This window comes from Dermacentor albipictus, chromosome 3 (genome assembly GCF_038994185.2).
Source record: "Dermacentor albipictus isolate Rhodes 1998 colony chromosome 3, USDA_Dalb.pri_finalv2, whole genome shotgun sequence".
Classification (NCBI taxonomy): Eukaryota; Metazoa; Arthropoda; class Arachnida; order Ixodida; family Ixodidae; genus Dermacentor; species Dermacentor albipictus.
Window position 1 is genome coordinate 41,462,224 of NC_091823.1, and position 17,587 is coordinate 41,479,810.

Sequence of the window (17,587 nt, forward strand, 5' to 3'; positions counted from 1 at the left end):
CAGGCTAGAGGCACGCTCTCCAGGCCGACCTCTCCTCCTTTCTGTTCATTAAAATCTACTCCTCCTTCAGCCAGATCACTGGCGCCAAGCGAAAATTTTCTTCGTGATCTATTGCCTTGTGGGAGACTAGGTTGAGCTAATTTTCTTTTTCAATCCCGTGACAGCTGCGAAAGCATGACGTCTTGCAAAATCTCCTTGACGCGGAGTACATCGAGGCAGAAGAGGAACGTGGCGATAACAAAGTTTCAAATGGTGACTCTGTAAATTTGTTTCCCTTAATAGTCCTTTCTATCGTGCTGCGTAACGCGAACTGTTTAAATAGAGAAAATATAGCTAAGGATGTCCTCACTGTAAAATTTCGAAAAAAGCAGGCATAAATATGGATAACATTTGCTTAGTGTGATATAAAATGCGGCATCCTGAATACAAAGAGTGCAAAATACAGACTTATTCTGCTGCTCAGCAAGCAAATTTTAGCATAAATTATGTAATCTTTGGAAGAGCAATAATAGCAGAGGAAACACAATACGACTGAGTATGAGAAACCACATTTCGCCATATATCAACGCAAATATGAAAATAAATACTGTTCCTAAATAGAGGCTTAAAAGCGTTGTGCATAGCGCGAAACATAGCCATAATCATAGAAGAAAGGGTTGGCCTCAAGAAGCAGCGAGTGATAAGGTGATATTCAAACCAGTATCACAACTGGCAGACAGTCGCAAAGCCTTTGTCCATGATAGGACCAGAGTACGTTACGGCGCGAAAAAATAACCGCTTATGAAGCTGATTCGCGAACACATCTTGTAGCAACGACACTTTTCGTGAACTGAAAATAACCTTTCACTCAAAATACTGTATAGAAATAGTTAAGCACATCTGGGGGAGCGAAGCGGGGTGTTGGAGCGGCTATCAGATAGTCATGAATTGCACGGCCCCTAACTCCATTAGGGATCAAGTGATTTAAAGAATGCTTGTTGTTTTTGATAGCGAAGCTACTGTCCTAACATTCGGTCTTGAAAAATATATATAAAAAAAGAATGTAAAATCATTATATCGAATATGTACGATATGTATACTGTAATTCATTACATTAGAATTTTCTAATGCTTCAACACTCTTTTCACCCCACACGCTCGCTAAATTGTGCTCACTGTCACGATACTCAGAGCGCAGGACTACACTCACCTGCAGCCTTCACTGTACTTTAACCAATCAACCCGTTACCTTCAGAAAATGTGTTGTCTATAACCAGGTTGAGCGAGCTGATGATATTTATGAATGCTCAGCTACGACATAATAACACTCCAATTTCCTAGAAGTCGAGCTCAAGTCGTTGTAAAAGAACAATCCAGCTACTAAGCACGAATGAAATATAAGAGTGCACGATGTCCTCGCGATTGTCAGGGCTTACGATTGTGACAATGAGGTGCTTGCGGCCGCTAGTATAATCAGTATTTTCATGGTTTGTACTCTCCTGCTGTGATTTTCATTTTTAACGAACTGTCATTAAACAGTCCTGTGGCTGCCACTGCTCTCAACCTCTTATGGTATTCGTCTACCTCCACGTAAAAACGTGTGCTACGTTACTTTTCTTACATAATCTATGAAATTACAGAAAATGTCTAGTTATTTATTTATCTATACATACATACATACATACATACATACATACATACATACATACATACATACATACATACATACATACATACATACATACATACATACATACATACATACATACATACATACATACATACATCTCAGGTTACAATCGGAGCATTGTGCCATGAGAGAGGAAAGACGACAAAATTACATAGAGCATAAAGAAGAACAAAGGAATGTCATTATAGACTGCAAGAAGATTGTATACAATATTGAACACAGAACTTTAGAAGAAGTGAGAGTATAAATTTCCTCGGAATGTTACGAAGAACGAGCTAAAATAAATTGTTCTTGCTCTCTTTCAGGAAGTGCCAGAAAGAGGGCTCTGACCACCGAAGAAATTATAACGAGCGCTGCAGTGCTTTTCAGTGCCGGGTAAGAATTAAAAGCGCACCTGATGTTATGCGTAAAGAACGAGTAATTGAATTATGGTCGCCTTTCATGCTAATCACCATCATGAGAATTTACTTGAACTGATGGGGCCTCTAGACACAATCAAATCCTGAATTGAGAACTACGGTGATACCTAGATTAGTTCATAAAACAGAATAAGCAATCTAGTTCGTAGAATGATCGAGCGTCTGATATATATGAACGCAAGCACTAAGACAATGCAGTGCCAAGCAACATTGTGATTCAGCGTAGTTTCTTTGCAAGACGTTATGGAACACACCGCGCCTCTTTTTGAAAAAAAAAAGAAACAAACATAAAATCCATAATGTTCTGGATTTGTACACTTACACTCTACTGTGTTCCTATAAGAAAGCAGTTCAAGGCAGATTAGATGCTTTTCTCGATATCGCACAACTTGAGCACACCCGACAGCATATCCTTTCCGGTATCAACCACCATGGCACGTTCGTTTTTCGCGCACACAGTACGACCGACAGAGAACTCGGCATGCATTGCCGACGACATTAAATAACTATGACACACTCAATACTGACATCACAACGTTAGCGAAGAAAGACATAAAAAGTTTATTCCCTCAACAAAATAAAAAAATTGTTTTGTTTTGTTGTGTCTAGCCATTGTATTATGTATGTATATTATGAGCACTTAGCCTCCCTATTTCATGTGCTTAGAGAGGCGTGTTTGATTGCAATGTAATCTTGGATTCATTGTATGTCTGGTACAGTGCTTTTTAGGAAGGTTTAGTAATGCTAAATGTGTTTCGTCTCCATTGCTGATGGGTGGCTGGAGCCCAGTCAAGCTGCAGTGTAGCAGCTTGACTGGGCCACCTCTTTCGCCTTGTAAAGTTGCAAAATAAAGTTGCTTTGATTGATTGATTGATTGAATATCTAAATTGTCTGTGTTCACAGATGATACGTTAGATGCAGCTAACGTATCTTGAATAAATGCAGGTTTGAAACTACAGCAACGGCTCTGAGTTACATTGCCTACTGCCTCGCGAAACACCCTGATGTCCAAGAGAAGCTTCGGCGAGAAGTCCTCGATGCCGCCGGTCCCGACGTAAGTGACGCTGATATTATAATGAAATGCAGGTCGGGCTCTTCGATCTTCCTAAAGTTGAGGATCTAAAATTCTTGCTGCGGACACGGAAATATTTCTGGATTTTCTTACGTCAGCAAAGATGACTGCTTCTTTTTTGTAACTAGATATCGTTGTTTACTAAGTCATGGGATACCGCGCAATTAAATGACATTTGGCCTGGTTGTTGCAATCATAAAAAAAATAACAGTTAACCTCTTCGAGCCATCACCAAGTATCGCTCTGCTGACTTCATAAACGGTGAGGAAAGTTAATGTGAGGCCGATGCTGTATGTGTGCGGGGACGTACGCACACTTCCTGTCTATCTCTTTCCAAGCTATTTGCGAAGTGGTGGCATAAAGAGTTATTACTTTTTGCTGGTCAAGTTAAGTATGAAAAATTTATTTAAGGTGGCATCACTAATGGATGCTATGAGATTGCTCGCAGGCATTCATTGGCTTGCGCTTAACATGGACACCCAACATGCTTAGATTCTTAGTTTTTCTATCCGCTTTCCGTACCACAGAAAACGAGGTTCACAGCCCGAACTATTCTATGCGAAGCTAACGATAATGAAGTTTCGGTTCCAGATTAAGCTTTCAATGAAATAGTCATGGGCCGCTTGTGAAACTTTGAATGCTGTGCGAAATTACTTACATTCATGTTTTTAGGGCTCCTTGGACTATGACACCATCATGAAAAAGCTGAAATACCTGGAACACGTAGTGGATGAAACACTACGACTTTATCCTCCAGGATTATCGTGAGTACACTCAGTGTGACAAACTGCGACAACTTCCACCGACGAACTAGGCTTGGCATCAAATTGCGCGCTCATTATCATCTGAGCAGTACCCAAGAGAGCAGCTTGATTAGTTGACTCAAAGGTAACCGTCTACGGTTGCTTTTAAAAGCAAAATAATGCAGGCTACTCACAACATGATGTATTCTGTACAAACGGTGAATTGTGTTATGCTGTTGACCGTACAATTAAAAAAATACATAAGATTCTGGCATTTCACGTGCCAAAACTAAACCACAATGTTATTATGAGGCGCGCCTTAACGGAAGACTCGGGAATAATTTTTCGCCGCCTGGGTTTTAATAGCATGCACACAATGCACGATACACGGACGTTTTTGCATTGAACCCTGTCGGAATGCGGCCGCCGTGACCGGGGTTGAGCCCGCGCCCGCAAGCTGAGCAGCGTAAAGCCGTAGGCACTCGGCTACCACGGCGGGCGTTGACCGCTGCACAGCTGCTGTCAGCAGAATCGCTGACACAAATGTTTCTTGCACCTGCTGAAATAACATATCTCCAGCAACGTTCCTGCATTTCATTCTCACCCCTTATTCGCAAAGAACTGCAGAAATATTTGCTAGATCACGAATATTTTTTTTACGGTTGGACATTTACATGCAAATAAATCGCTTGACCTGAGGATCAGGCGAACGATAGAAATACGAGCTACACTTTCACGTAAAGAGGTTTATGATGTACTGGTTTTCTAGAATAGGAAGATTAAATTGATCTGGTCTTTTTCCTAAAGCAGCACATCACTGAGTGGTCAAATATTAATGACTAAATGCCAAGAATTACGCTCAGCGACTTCTTAACCTAGTGACGGAGCGTGTTGCAAACTTAGTATAGTATAGCGATACCGTAGACTCCATTGATCCCCAATGTTGAAAGCACAATGCATCTATTGCATCTAAGCATAAGCACCTTAGTGAACCATTACTGTAATTATTCAGCGGCATCGTATTTTTAACCCTAAATTTATTTCGAAGTGTGGCTAAACTTCGAGCTTGCTCTGGTTAATACACTTGTCTCATGTTATATTCTGCGACATTGAATGAATAATAGTTCGAAGCGGGTGTAAAAGCCAATCTCTCCTTTCTTTTGAAATAAAGTACGTGTTTACGGTTTTAATTGTTGTTCAAGCTGTCAGAGACTCTCCGGGGCATTGTTTGTGCTGTTAACAGAGGTGCAGAACGACTCTGCAACAAGATACTTTATGAGAGAAAGACTTTATCGACAAATTGATAATTGTTTTGTTAGCTGCAGAAAGGTATATAATATAACGCTCTGCTGCATTTGATCTTCCACGAAATGTTACTTTGCAGGCCCGTGAATCGACAGGCCAAAGAAGACTTCGAATACAATGGTATCAAGTACAAGGCAGGTACAAACGTCATGGCGGCGTTGTACCAGATACAAAGAGATCCACGATATTTTTCGAACCCTCTGGAATTTAATCCCGACAGGTGAGTGAACTTACTACTTACTCTACTGACACTCCTTGGAACGCAAGCTTGCGGACCACGTTTAGTGCATTGGGAAAGCAAGTACACTACTCAGGGAGTAGAATTCAAAATAAGTGAAACATAATTATGGAGTATATTGCTCATTTGAAAAAAAGCACGCGGTGCACTTTACCGCTTGAATGCAACGAAAGTCTTACAGAGAAATTGAAATGTTTTGCTACTTCGAAGGAGACATGTTTTAAGCCTATTTTAGATAATAGTTGTTACATGAAACTAAGAAGTTACTTGTCGCTGCTCCGTTCGGAGCCAGAGGGGCTGAGAGTAGGGCTGTGTTCTAATATGATTACTCCCTATATATGGCTAAATAAATGGCTAAGTGGACAGCGGCCAACTTAACTATAGCAGTAATTGTGACGAAGCCGGCAAGAAAAGCAGCTTCTAGAATAGCACATCGAAATAAAAAAAATAAAAAAGGAGAGACAAAATTCAACGTCATCCCGCCCTGCGACAGTGGATGACAAAGGATTTCTAAATATGTGGTAAAAACACTTGTCGTAAAGACTTTATTGCATCACTCATTGCCACTTGGTAACGGCGGTCACATTGGGTTTGTGGTCGGTACGATATGCACTGTTCGGCATACTCGCAACTGCAGACACATTCTCTGATTATGTCAAATCGATGCACGTACGACACTGGACGGTCAGTTGAGCCGGATTGATGTGGCATCGCAAGTGAAATGTCTCCAACAATAAACGTGTAAAACACTCCTTTTCGGCACCGCCACCACTGTCGGTCGTACTCTTGTCTAAGTTCGCGCCGCTGGGCTTCGTAAGCGTGCTGGTCTTCGACAGTCCAACCACGCGCGGCCTCCCTATGGCAACTGATTCTCAACACTACTAAACTAGGCACTTTACGGAGTCCCAGCAGAGCCTAGACGAGACCAACCATTGTTTCCTCCGAAGCAGACAATTACAATTTCCGATGTGCTGTTCGGTATGTTGTTTCCATGATTCTAAAGAATGTAAGCACTGTTCGCTTCACTTTGCTGAGTGCTTGTAGCCCTTCCTTACTACGAGCCGTTATACGAGTGCTTGCTCGAGTATGTACCATTGATGAATATAGTTTTTGTGTGCGGAGACGAAAATCTATGGCACCCTAGCCATATATACAGCACCGCTGTAAGGAAAAGTGCGGCAGCGTGTAACATTGCTGCAACACGTGGAGACGAAAGCCGCAGTGGGAAGAACACGTGAGACAAGCCGTTGTCTGCGAGCTTTCGCCTCCTCTCTACATGGTCATCTCGCATCGTCGCGTTGCTGCTTTAGCAGTTCGGCTTCTTCTGCTCGTTTTCGACGCTTAGCTGCCGCTTCGTGCACTCTTATTGCGGGCTCAGACTCGTACCAAGGACGTTTCTCTTCGAGTTTATGTTCCATCGTCTCAAAAGGGGAAAGCAACACTCGCGGTAGAGCGACTTCTACCCGCCGCTTCGCACACCTCACCTCGTTTCTCGCTTGGCGGACATCATTGGCCGTAGCGTACTTCCGAGGCATGTATGCGATGATTTATTGATGGTTCAGATGCTCGATGTGTTGTATGGGAGATTTAAATGAATGTAGTCACTGTCCACTTCTCCTTGGTGAGCGCTTGTAGCCTCTGCTTCAACGGGGTATGAGTCATTGCATCTTTGCTTCCTTGCGCTTCGCATCCCTGAAAAAGGAGCGGTCCGAAAAAATCAAAGGCGCGATCGCGAAAAGGCGCAATCGACTCGAGACGTCCGGAAAGGATGATGCAGAAGCAAAGTAGGAAGCACAAGAAGAAAACCGGGGGGGATACCACCGTAATTTACCAATGGAACTGCCGCGGGATTCGCAACAAAGAAGCGGAACTATTATTACACATTGACGGGCAAGAAAACAAGCCTGATGTAATTGCTTTGCAAGAAACAAACGGGAAACCAAGACTACCGGGGTACGTCACTTACACGGACCCCACGGAGAGAGGAACGGCGGTGCTCGTCCGCAGCAACGTGGCGGCAACTCAACATGTCACGGCGCAGGGTGGGTGCGAGCACACGCTGGTCGAAATTCATGCGAGAGAAATTGGCAGCTCGGGTAATTTATTTGTAATGAGCGCGTACTGCCGGCCGTCACAACGGCAGTACGAATTTGACCGCATCGTGAGCCAGGCGAAAGGGTTGGCGGGGACCAGACCGCTCCTGATCCTCGGCGACTTTAACGCCCCTCACACAACGTGGGGCTATAAGTTTCAGTCCAAGAGAGGAAAAGCATTGGCCAAAGTAATGGAGGATCACGAGTTGGCCCTCCTGAACGAGCCGGACGTAACCACCAGAAGAGGCAACAGTGCCGCGAGGGACACCACGCCAGACCTGTCATGGTTATCAGGCACGCTAGACGTCTCCTGGAGAAGCGAAGAAGTTGACCTGGGGTCTGACCACAGCGTGATCGGCATTACAATCCGAGGCTCCCGATATCGGGCTGTGCTGGGGACGGCGCGGATCACAGATTGGGACAAGATGCGAAAGTTTACCCAAGAACAAGAGGCGTCTGAGGAAGAATCGGGACAAGCTGAAACACAAAGGACCTACACCGAATGGGCGAGGGACCAGAAGAAGGCCCTCGATAAATTTACCCAAGAAATCGCAACGACGTCGCAGACACCGTACGTGGACGCCAGACTGACCCACATGTGGGCGGCCCGGCACTCGTTAACGCGGCGGTGGAAACGTCAGAGACACAACAGAAAGCTGGCCAAGCGCATAGCAGTCTTGAACAAACAGATCGCCGAGCACGCGGCCAAACTATGTAAGGAAAATTGGCTGAAGACCTGCGACGGCCTGCAGGGCAAGCTCTCGACGTGGAAGACGTGGTGTCTCTTGAGGCATCTGATCGACCCGCTGAGTAGCAAAACTGCGACCAATCGCAACCTCACCAAAGTATTGAACACGTACAAGGGAGACGGCCGCAGGCTCCTGGAAGACCTGAAGGCCAAGTACTTAAAGACAGAGAAGGGCCAGTACCCGGTGCCCGAGAGGTACGAAGGACCCGTCAACGAAGAACTGGACCGGCCGTTTACCATGACAGAACTGTGGACAGCGATAGATGACAGTAACAAGAGAAGTGCACCCGGCAGGGACGCCATAACTTACAAATTACTCGGTAACATGAGCGGTACAGCGGCCAGCGGCCTCCTAGAGCACATTAACGAAGCCTGGGAGAGCTCGCAGTTGCCGAAGGAATGGAAGGACGCCGAGGTCCGCTTCATTCCAAAGCCCGGAAAGGCCCTCACGATAGACAACATGCGGCCCATCTCCCTCACATCCTGCGTGGGGAAGGTGATGGAGCGCATGGTCCTTCGCCGGCTACAGAAGCACCTCGAAGAAACGGATCAGATGCCAGAGACGTTGTACGGCTTCAGGCAACATCTCAGCACCCAAGACGTGATGATCCAACTCCACGAACTGGTCGTTAAGCCGGCAACGAGGCACGCGCCGCGCGGGATACTCGCTCTCGACCTGAAGGGAGCATTTGACAACGTGTCCCACGCGAGCGTGTTGCAAAATCTAAACAAAACCCGGTGTGGCCGAAAGACATTTGGCTACATAAAAGAATTTCTGTCGAACCGAACTGCGACCATCAGGATAGGGGAAGAGAAGTCGGACCCTGTCGAACTCGGCGATAGGGGCACCCCTCAGGGATCGGTCTTGTCGCCCCTGCTCTTCAATCTGGCCCTGCTGCCCCTGCCCGATCTACTCAAGCAAATTGAAGGCGTGGACCACGCGTTCTACGCCGACGATATTACGGTGTGGATGGCCCGAGCCGGATCCGATGCCTGGATGGAGGAAGTCTTGCAGCGGGCGGCAACGACCGTGCACGAGTACGCAAAGTCGTGCGGACTGAGCTGCGCTCCCCAGAAATCAGAGCTGCTCATGATCCAACCGGGAAAATCCAAGAAGGAGCTGCCGCCGAACGTGACTATCACCATCGCTGGAACTACGATCAAGCCAACACAGCAGATTAGGATTCTCGGCCTACTACTACAGAGCGACGGGAAGGCACAGGCCGCCATCACAAAAATCAAGACTTCAACCGACCAGATACTTGGTATGATTCGGAGGGTATCTAACAGAAACCGAGGACTTAAAGAGGACGATGCCATGCGCCTGGTACGCGCGTTCGTCGTGTCGCGGGTTACCTACGCCGCGCCGTATCTCCAGCTGACGAAGGCGAATAGGGACACCCTAAACACGATGCTTCGTAAGGCAACGAAACAAGCACTGGGCATGCCTATTTACTCGTCCACTCAAAAACTGCTAGACATGGGCGCCCACAACACTGTGGAGGAGCTCATCGAAGCCCACCTCTCTAATCAGAGAATCCGGCTCAGTCACACGGTACACGGACGAGCCCTCCTACGCAAAATAGGATGGCAGATCGAGCCAGTACCCATCAAGATGGCCCTTCCGGAAGACTGGAAAATGATCATTCAGACAAAACCCCTTCCCCGGAACATGACGCCGGGCAAGGACGACGAGAGGCGCACCGCGCGAGCTAAAGCACTAGCCCGGAAACTGGAAGAGAACCCCAGGGTCCTCTACGCGGACGCCTCGCTCCGAAAACACAGTGACCGTGCCGCGGTGGTGGTTACATCCAAAGACAGGCTGATCGTCAGCGCGTCCCTGAAGACAGCAGACCCCGCAGTTGCCGAAGAAGTGGCCGTGGCCCTCGCACTCACACAGCCGAGCGTGAACACCGTAGTCACCGACTCAAAGACAGCCTACAGAAGCTTCCGCAGGGGGGTAATCTCCTCCGCGGCCCGAGCCATTCTAGCCAAGCACAAGCCTCCGGGAGGAGCCATAGAGCTCGTGTGGGTCCCGGCTCACTCGCAGGTAGCAGGCAACACCATCGCCGACTACCATGCCCGAGAAATGTCGATCCGGGCCGAGCACGAGCCGGAAGAGCTACCGCACCCGGTTACCAGCTTTCGGGACATTACCCGGATGTACCGAGAGGAAAGGTGCAGACTGCCAGAACCGCACCCCAAACTCACCAGGCAACAACAGACGATCCTGCGTCGAGCGCAGGCGGGATCGCTTGCGCACCCCGTACTCATGAACCGCATGTACCCTGCGGAATACGATATGCTCTGTCCTTTTTGCAGACGAGAAAAGGGTACCCTGCCGCACGTCTTGGCAGAGTGCACAGAGCTCAAGACCCCCCCTCCTCCCCTTCCCACCAACACCCCCAAACCCCAACAACCCCTTGAGCGATGGGAGACCTTGTTATCCAGCCCCGCCCTACCGATTCAGCTCGCACTGACGGACAGGGGCCAGGAGCTGCTGGAAACATATGGGTCCCGTAACTAGGGAACCACCCCGTCTGGTGCCTGCGTGCACCACCGATTTATTTCGGGCCCAGCAAATGTTGCTTCATCATCATCATCATCCTTGCGGGGGTATGAGCCATTGTTTATGATGATATTGTTTGTACTGCTCGAGTAGACCACTTAAGGCTTCGACCACTTGTCCACGAGCCACTTAAGGCTTCATCTCCCCTTAAATGAGTGAAGCAGGCTACCTTGTTGTCCGAACAAAACGGCGGCTGGCCGGAATCTTTGAAAGCTCGACGGGAATGTTGCCTGCACACAATAAAACTTCGTCAGGCTTCCCTATGCGCTTATTGTAAGGCACGTTGTGTTTCCCACAGGTTCGCAGAAGCAAGGCCGTCATATACAGCTATGATATATCTATTTCTTCGGTTTTACATGTAAGCACTAGCTGGAGCCTAGTCGCAGAGACGTTTTCCAGATACGTCCCTTTACTTGGCATCGAAGCTGTTTTCTTAGCTGTCAACGTGGACTTCCGCCAATGCTGGTCAGAATTAGAACGCACTCTAAAGAAGCCAGAACAAGAGCTTCTTCTGTGTCACACAGATGTTTCCTAAAGCTATATGAGGCGTTTCGGAACCCGTCAAACTGTTTTTGTAACTTTAAGCCCAAAATGACTTCCAGCGTTTTTCTCAGAACAATTATTTTCTGTAGGTTTATAGATTGAATAATTCTTGACTGATTAGGATGTGTCCCGCGCAGAAGTCACAGCGCCAAATACAGGCCATAAACGGCCTTATAGAGAAAGTAAGCAACAGTGATCTGTTTTTAGCGATGGCGCAACCACGACTGGAATTGCGAGTGAATGTGAGTGAATAAATTGAGTAAGTCCTGTCTGGTAGGATAGCTCCAACAATGTAGGATAGCTGAAGCACTCAGCTTTGTGCCTTGTTGAAAGTGGTAGTGGAGATAATACTATAGATTCCATGTGCATTCATTTCACAAGCACGCTTTCTCCCGAACAATAAAGGCGTAACTAATTTGTTAGGTTCCTAATATACCAATAGTAGAATGTGGAAATTGAAACGGCTTAATGAGGAAAACCTGAGAATTATGCTGAGAATGTAACTGCTGACGCGACTACTAAGACATGCACTTTAGTTTGATGTGCTACGAACTTAAAATTGCTAGTGGTGTCTAATGTCCGGGACAGGTTCAAGCTACCTTTAGGAAAGTGCAGATGCAAGACCTCATAAAATTGAGCTAAGAACAAAAACGTCCTACAACAGTTACCTCCCTCTTACTTTCACTCTACACTCAGGCACTACATTCAGGTACACAGATGGCTTGCACCAGAATGAAAATTGTACATCCACCTAATGCAGCGCCGGTATTAGGCATGTTATCGCAATGAAAGAAACGGAATGACTGAGAATGAGGATAAGAAGAAGACAGTGGTCAGGGTCGAGCGCTGACATCAACTGATTGATTCTGAAGACAGAACGATGCAAGAAGATAACCAAATGCGGATGCGTGCAGCGTTTAAGTATTCACTAGGGAAGAGATAGAGTGATCTGTCACTAATACAATCCGTGAATTCTTTTCATAATATGATAAGCTTCCAACATTTCCCGTCACAACCTATCATCACTTCTCCTTGGTATACTTATTAACGTATTGAAGCCGTGGTTAACACTTGAAAACGCTAAAATGCCTTATGTCGACTATAACCAAACACATACAAGAACAAGTCTTATAGTACACAGCCACAATGATTGATCCAAGAGTGTTCAGATAACCTCACTTTATGTCTTCCACGACCTTTCTTTTTTTTCCTTCAATTTTGTTTGTAGCTTCTTGAAGCCGGCCTATGTTTCTAGATATTTTTGTCAAACGGTAACGAGTAGCGGGCACCACTCATGATGCCAACTGTCCTAGACATATTGAAAAAAAAGGAAAAAAAGCAGAACGAAAACAAACAAACAAAGGGACGTTAGTAAAGGGTATCGAACGTTTGTAAATGTAACTTTGCGGCTTCATCACGTACATGTTCTTTTCATACCACGCAGGTTTTTCCCAGGAAGTGAGGCCTCGTTCACGAAAGCCGCACTCATGCCCTTTGGTGTCGGGCCTCGCAATTGCGTTGGAATGAGGCTGGCATTGCTAAAAGTCAGGTACACTGTGGCCAAGATGGTCCAGAAGTACCGCATGGAACTAGGCCCGTCTCAGAAGGTGACAATCATTTCACACTGCACTACGAAGAATGAGTCTGCCAACCGCACTGCTTTACCTTACTTATATTATCTCAGTCAAGGGTTCTTATGGAACGGTGCGTTTGTAGTTTTCGATTCACTTATCTAGTACAGAATCGAGGTTCAGTGGAAAACCAATACACAGCGTCTATACTTGTACATTCTAGTGACTGAGCGTACACTGCATGGCGGGACTGAGGACGGGTGGTGCAATCGGGTGACGGAGCGTACGAAAGAAGCATGGCTAAACTTAGCAATGCGCCAGCTCGGGCTGTTTATTTATAGTGCGTTTGCTGCGTGTGCTATTTGCCCCTTGGCCTAATGAGGGGCATTGCGTAAGGGGAGAATCACTCCAAGAGAGTTGTGCACGTGAATACTGCAACGATGAGTAGAAATCATCGTCATAAAACAGAGAGAGAGAGGAATATAGGAAAGCAGGGAAGTTAACCAGTCAAGAGTCTGCTTGGCTACCCTACGCTGGAGGCAGGGAGAAGGGGAAGAGAGAGAAGGAAGAGAAGGTGTATAGACGTGCACGGACAGCACTCGAGTTAAAGCCGCTTGCGCAAACGAGACGTTCCCAGAAAGCACAAAAGTGCCTCCACATAGCCGATGATCGGTGGGGATGGTGCTCTGGTAGTGCATGTTCACTCAGAGGACGATCACCTAATTTCTTTAATGTGTTGGACAAATCTTGTCTTTATGCTTGAAATTGAGGACAATGGCACAATAAGTGGTCAATGTTCTCCTCGCATACGCAAACATCCCATGCAGGACAATTATCCATTCCAATTAGTACTGAGGAGACATTCGTGAAGGCAACAGCAAGCCACAACCAACACAGAAGAGACGGTTCACATCTGTGCAGTCCGGCCGGGGGTCTGAGTTGCAGTGAAGGGTTTAGTCTGTGCAGTCTGGTGCGCCTTTTATGTAGGCATTCCACTTCGCTAAGGAGAGCGTGCGTGCTAGAATGCGAAGTTGTCTCGCACTGTTGGTCCTTGAGAGAGGAATGGGGACGCAGTGGTCTTCTTGGTTTGACGTTCAGGCTGCCTTATCTGCATCATCATTTCCATTGATGCCGCAATGACCTGTTATCCATTGAAAAAAGATATCATGGCCGTTTTCTCTCAAGTGATGGGCAAGTCATACGATTTCGCACGCGAGCTGATCGTGAGTTCCATGCCAGGCTGGTCTTGAATCGCAGAAGACAGGCCATTTTCGAGGAATTTTGCATTTATCACATGAAGCGCTTCGCGGAGAGCCGCGAGCTCTACACCTGTAGACGTAGTCACATAGGAAGTGTTGAACCGCTGGGTTATTCTCATTGCTGGTATAACTACAGTGCCACCGGAACTGGTTGATGTAGTTTATACATCAGTATAGACGTGTGTGTAGCCGCTGTATTTCTCGTACAAGAGAAGTAAAGTTAGTAGCTCGAGTGCTGATGATGGCTAGTCCGACTTTTTCTGAAGTCCTGGGATTGTAAAGTTTACTTGAGTACGGCTCATACACCATGGAGGAATCGAAGGTCTTGCCGCAGGTGCGTAACCTGACCTGAGAGAGCCACGGTGCGCGAAGACAGTCGCACTGAATAACTTCATCTGTAACCCATAAAACAGGGTTGCAGATGAAGAATATGCGGGAGCGATCAAAACATCGGATAAATTTTTCTACGTACGTTGCACGCGCACATCATAAGACATTGTTAACAGCATGTAAGAAAAACAATTACAGTTATTACAATGATAGTTAAATCTCTACGGCTGTCGCAAATGTAGTAACCTCAGAAAGACTGGCACCTCTTGAGTAGTACAGGGCAAAAGTAGCATGACACAAATACTATTATGCGATGTGGACTCAATGAAGCACTCGCAGTTTGCCGGTGCATTCTTTTGTAGGGTTCTTGCAGCTCCTCATCATTCGCTTACAAGAAGACTGTATCCGTAAGGAGCGGAAAATTGATGAAAATGCTCAATTACTGTTAAAGAAAGCTGCTGCTGAGTATGAAATCACGTCTTTCGATTCCATGTGGCGAGCTAGTACATTCCGATATCGGCGGAATGCGAAAACGAACGCATACGATTTAGGAGAGCGTTCGAACGCGCAAGCTCGTTAGACTTAATTCGGAGCCCTAGCTGAGGTGTTGCTTTTTTCTTTTGTTTGTACTGTTTAAATAAAATGGTATTTTATGCCTGTTCTGCAACCTTTTAGGGAACCATGGAGCTGGGCCAATATGCGATGGTATCGACGCCCGCAAGAGGGCCCTGGATTGTCCTACACAGTTTGGCGAATGAACACTGAGACAACTCATTCTCTGAGTGGGCGTTTTAAATAGTGATGTAAGCATTCCTTCATATGTGGGGTTGTTCCTTTCTGTCATTTGTCATCACAACGTATGTGGCTTTGTGATGCGCATAAACATGTTCTTTAATAAACATTCTCGAGTGTTTGTTCTATATTCTTTATTAACTGCAGGAGTTGTAACACGGCATATTATAATTAAATAATAGTACACAAACGGTTTATTAATGCTGTGGGTGGCGGTAAAATTGTGCGCGATAATGAAATGCATCCAACCTAAATGTGTAGTGACACAAAATTCCTCCATCACATCTTTTTTTGGTGCAGATGCAAGGCCGAGCGCTAAGAATGTTGGAAAAGTGCAGACAAACCCGAGCGTGTGTAAAAAATAGTACAGCACTTTTATAACGATAACATTACATGGACCAAGAACGGTCAGCGTTCGTGGTTATCGTAGAAACTAGTTAGGAAGTGAGGAAGGATAATCGAGACGAATCAGTGCACAGCCAGAGAATAGACCAAATAGTATGGGAAAGGAAGAGGCTGGTAGAAGCGATCATGTCATTTGGTTCGTTTGGTTGCACCGTACCTGTAGGCGAACGCCTCACTTTCTTCTCTAGTCATAAACAGTGTCAGTGGTGTAAATGCATAATTTCGTCGATGCGGACAACGTTTGTTTCTATGGGATTAGTATGAAAACATGGCTGCAAACTCGCCAACGATACGAAGAAGTCAATCACTCGCCAGCAGACATGCTTTTATTTGTCGTTTGATCAGAACATGAGTTTGTCGCGTTCTGGCTTCCCTTTCATTGTGCTACTTGCACATCTCCGAGCAGTCCGGTGTCATTATCAATGTTGTTAAACTTGAGCTGACCCGTACAAGCTCTTATCAGTCGTTATCAACGTGATCAGACTAGAGCTGACCCTTATTATCAATCTTTATCGTTTTTGTTATCATGCTTATCGAAGTTGATCCAACCTTTATCAACCGTTATTAGTCTTTATCGACTTTATAAGAATTGCTCCTTTAATTATAAGCCCTTATGTCTCTTTAGGACTTGATATCCGCGTCGAAGCATTGTCATCTGTGCTGAGATCCATATAACTCGTTCCTACCTATCATCCTTATCAACTGATTGACTGCTTATCTGTGTGTGTTGCGCCCTCATCCGATCTTTGAGACCTCAGAGATCGGTGGCATGTCGACTGCTGATGGAATGCTGCAATAGAGTACCCCAACGGAACGTGCATCCCCCGACCACATCAAGGCATTGGGGATGTGGCGTGTTAGGTATAAAATTTTCGCAAAGTCGGAATTTTCTGGATGTCTACAATGCTCCAAGTCTGCTCTACATGTGGTTCTAGAGATGGATTCTGTTCCACCACTACTAAATCTTCATACAAAGTCTCTATTGAAAATGTTCTTTGAGATTTGATGTGTACCCCCCGTTACAACGAATTCATATGGTTTAGAAATATTTACCATCTGCAAGCGTGGGTGTTGAGCCAATTGTGCAAGACACTTGGCTCTGAGCGCCTGGGGTCGTAGGTGTGAAACTCACCACCGCCAGCGTATTTACTTTCAAATGATTTTTTTATACATTGATTTCTTTATAGAGATTTATCCAACGCGACAGGCGAACGGATGGGCGGGTTTCCTCGTTGGACCGGCATAGAAATGGTTACACATTTAAAACCAAAGGAACATGTGGTCTGTGTATCTTGTCTACACAGACCACATATCCGTCTTTGTCCCTTCGGCGTACCGAATAACCGAGTAACAGGCATACCGTGTCCCCACGCTGCGCCGCCAAAGCGTTTGGAAAACCCTCGCGCGGACCCCCGCTCACACGAGTGTGCCTGGCAATGCATCGGCTCACAGTTTGGCTCGAGATCTCGCGCGCAGAGCCTCGTCCGCGGATGCGTCGCCCGCTGCCACCACAGGCCAAGCAACTCGATAAAACGCAAGCATTTAGGCGACCCCAATCAAACACATACCCACATTCAAAGTATATTAACGAAACCACAGGGGGCAAGGAAAGCGAACTATGCAGGCTCCTTTCACAAACAGGCACACTCACACACATAATATGAGAATGCACCTCCCTCCCGCTTTCTCATCCACCGGTCAGCAGCGAGACTGACTGGACCACGTGGCTCAGGGCCGAGGACGTCAACCAACAGCTTGTATTGGTGGACTGGGCGGAGAAAGCTAAGCAGGCCCAGGGCCTTACTTGAGCCCGATCATTCAGACACCTCCCC

General features: G+C 46.3%; 1 protein-coding gene across 3 annotated transcripts in view; it reads left to right on the forward strand.

The window, feature by feature from the left end:
• The window catches only part of LOC135902506 (cytochrome P450 3A14-like), a 36,148-nt gene extending 20,670 nt beyond the window's left edge, over positions 1-15,478 (forward strand). Inside the window, exons 8-14 of one of the 3 annotated variants that reach the window (XM_070536583.1) lie at positions 165-252; positions 1,974-2,043; positions 3,033-3,141; positions 3,832-3,923; positions 5,287-5,427; positions 12,843-13,005; positions 15,234-15,478. In XM_070536583.1, coding sequence (XP_070392684.1) covers positions 165-252; positions 1,974-2,043; positions 3,033-3,141; positions 3,832-3,923; positions 5,287-5,427; positions 12,843-13,005; positions 15,234-15,323 — 753 coding nt within the window. In that variant the 3' untranslated portion in view covers positions 15,324-15,478. The remainder of the gene's footprint in view (positions 1-164; positions 253-1,973; positions 2,044-3,032; positions 3,142-3,831; positions 3,924-5,286; positions 5,428-12,842; positions 13,006-15,233) is intronic. The other 2 variants (XM_070536584.1, XM_070536585.1) reach the window with 2 other exon arrangements.
• Positions 15,479-17,587: the final 2,109 nt, after the last annotated feature.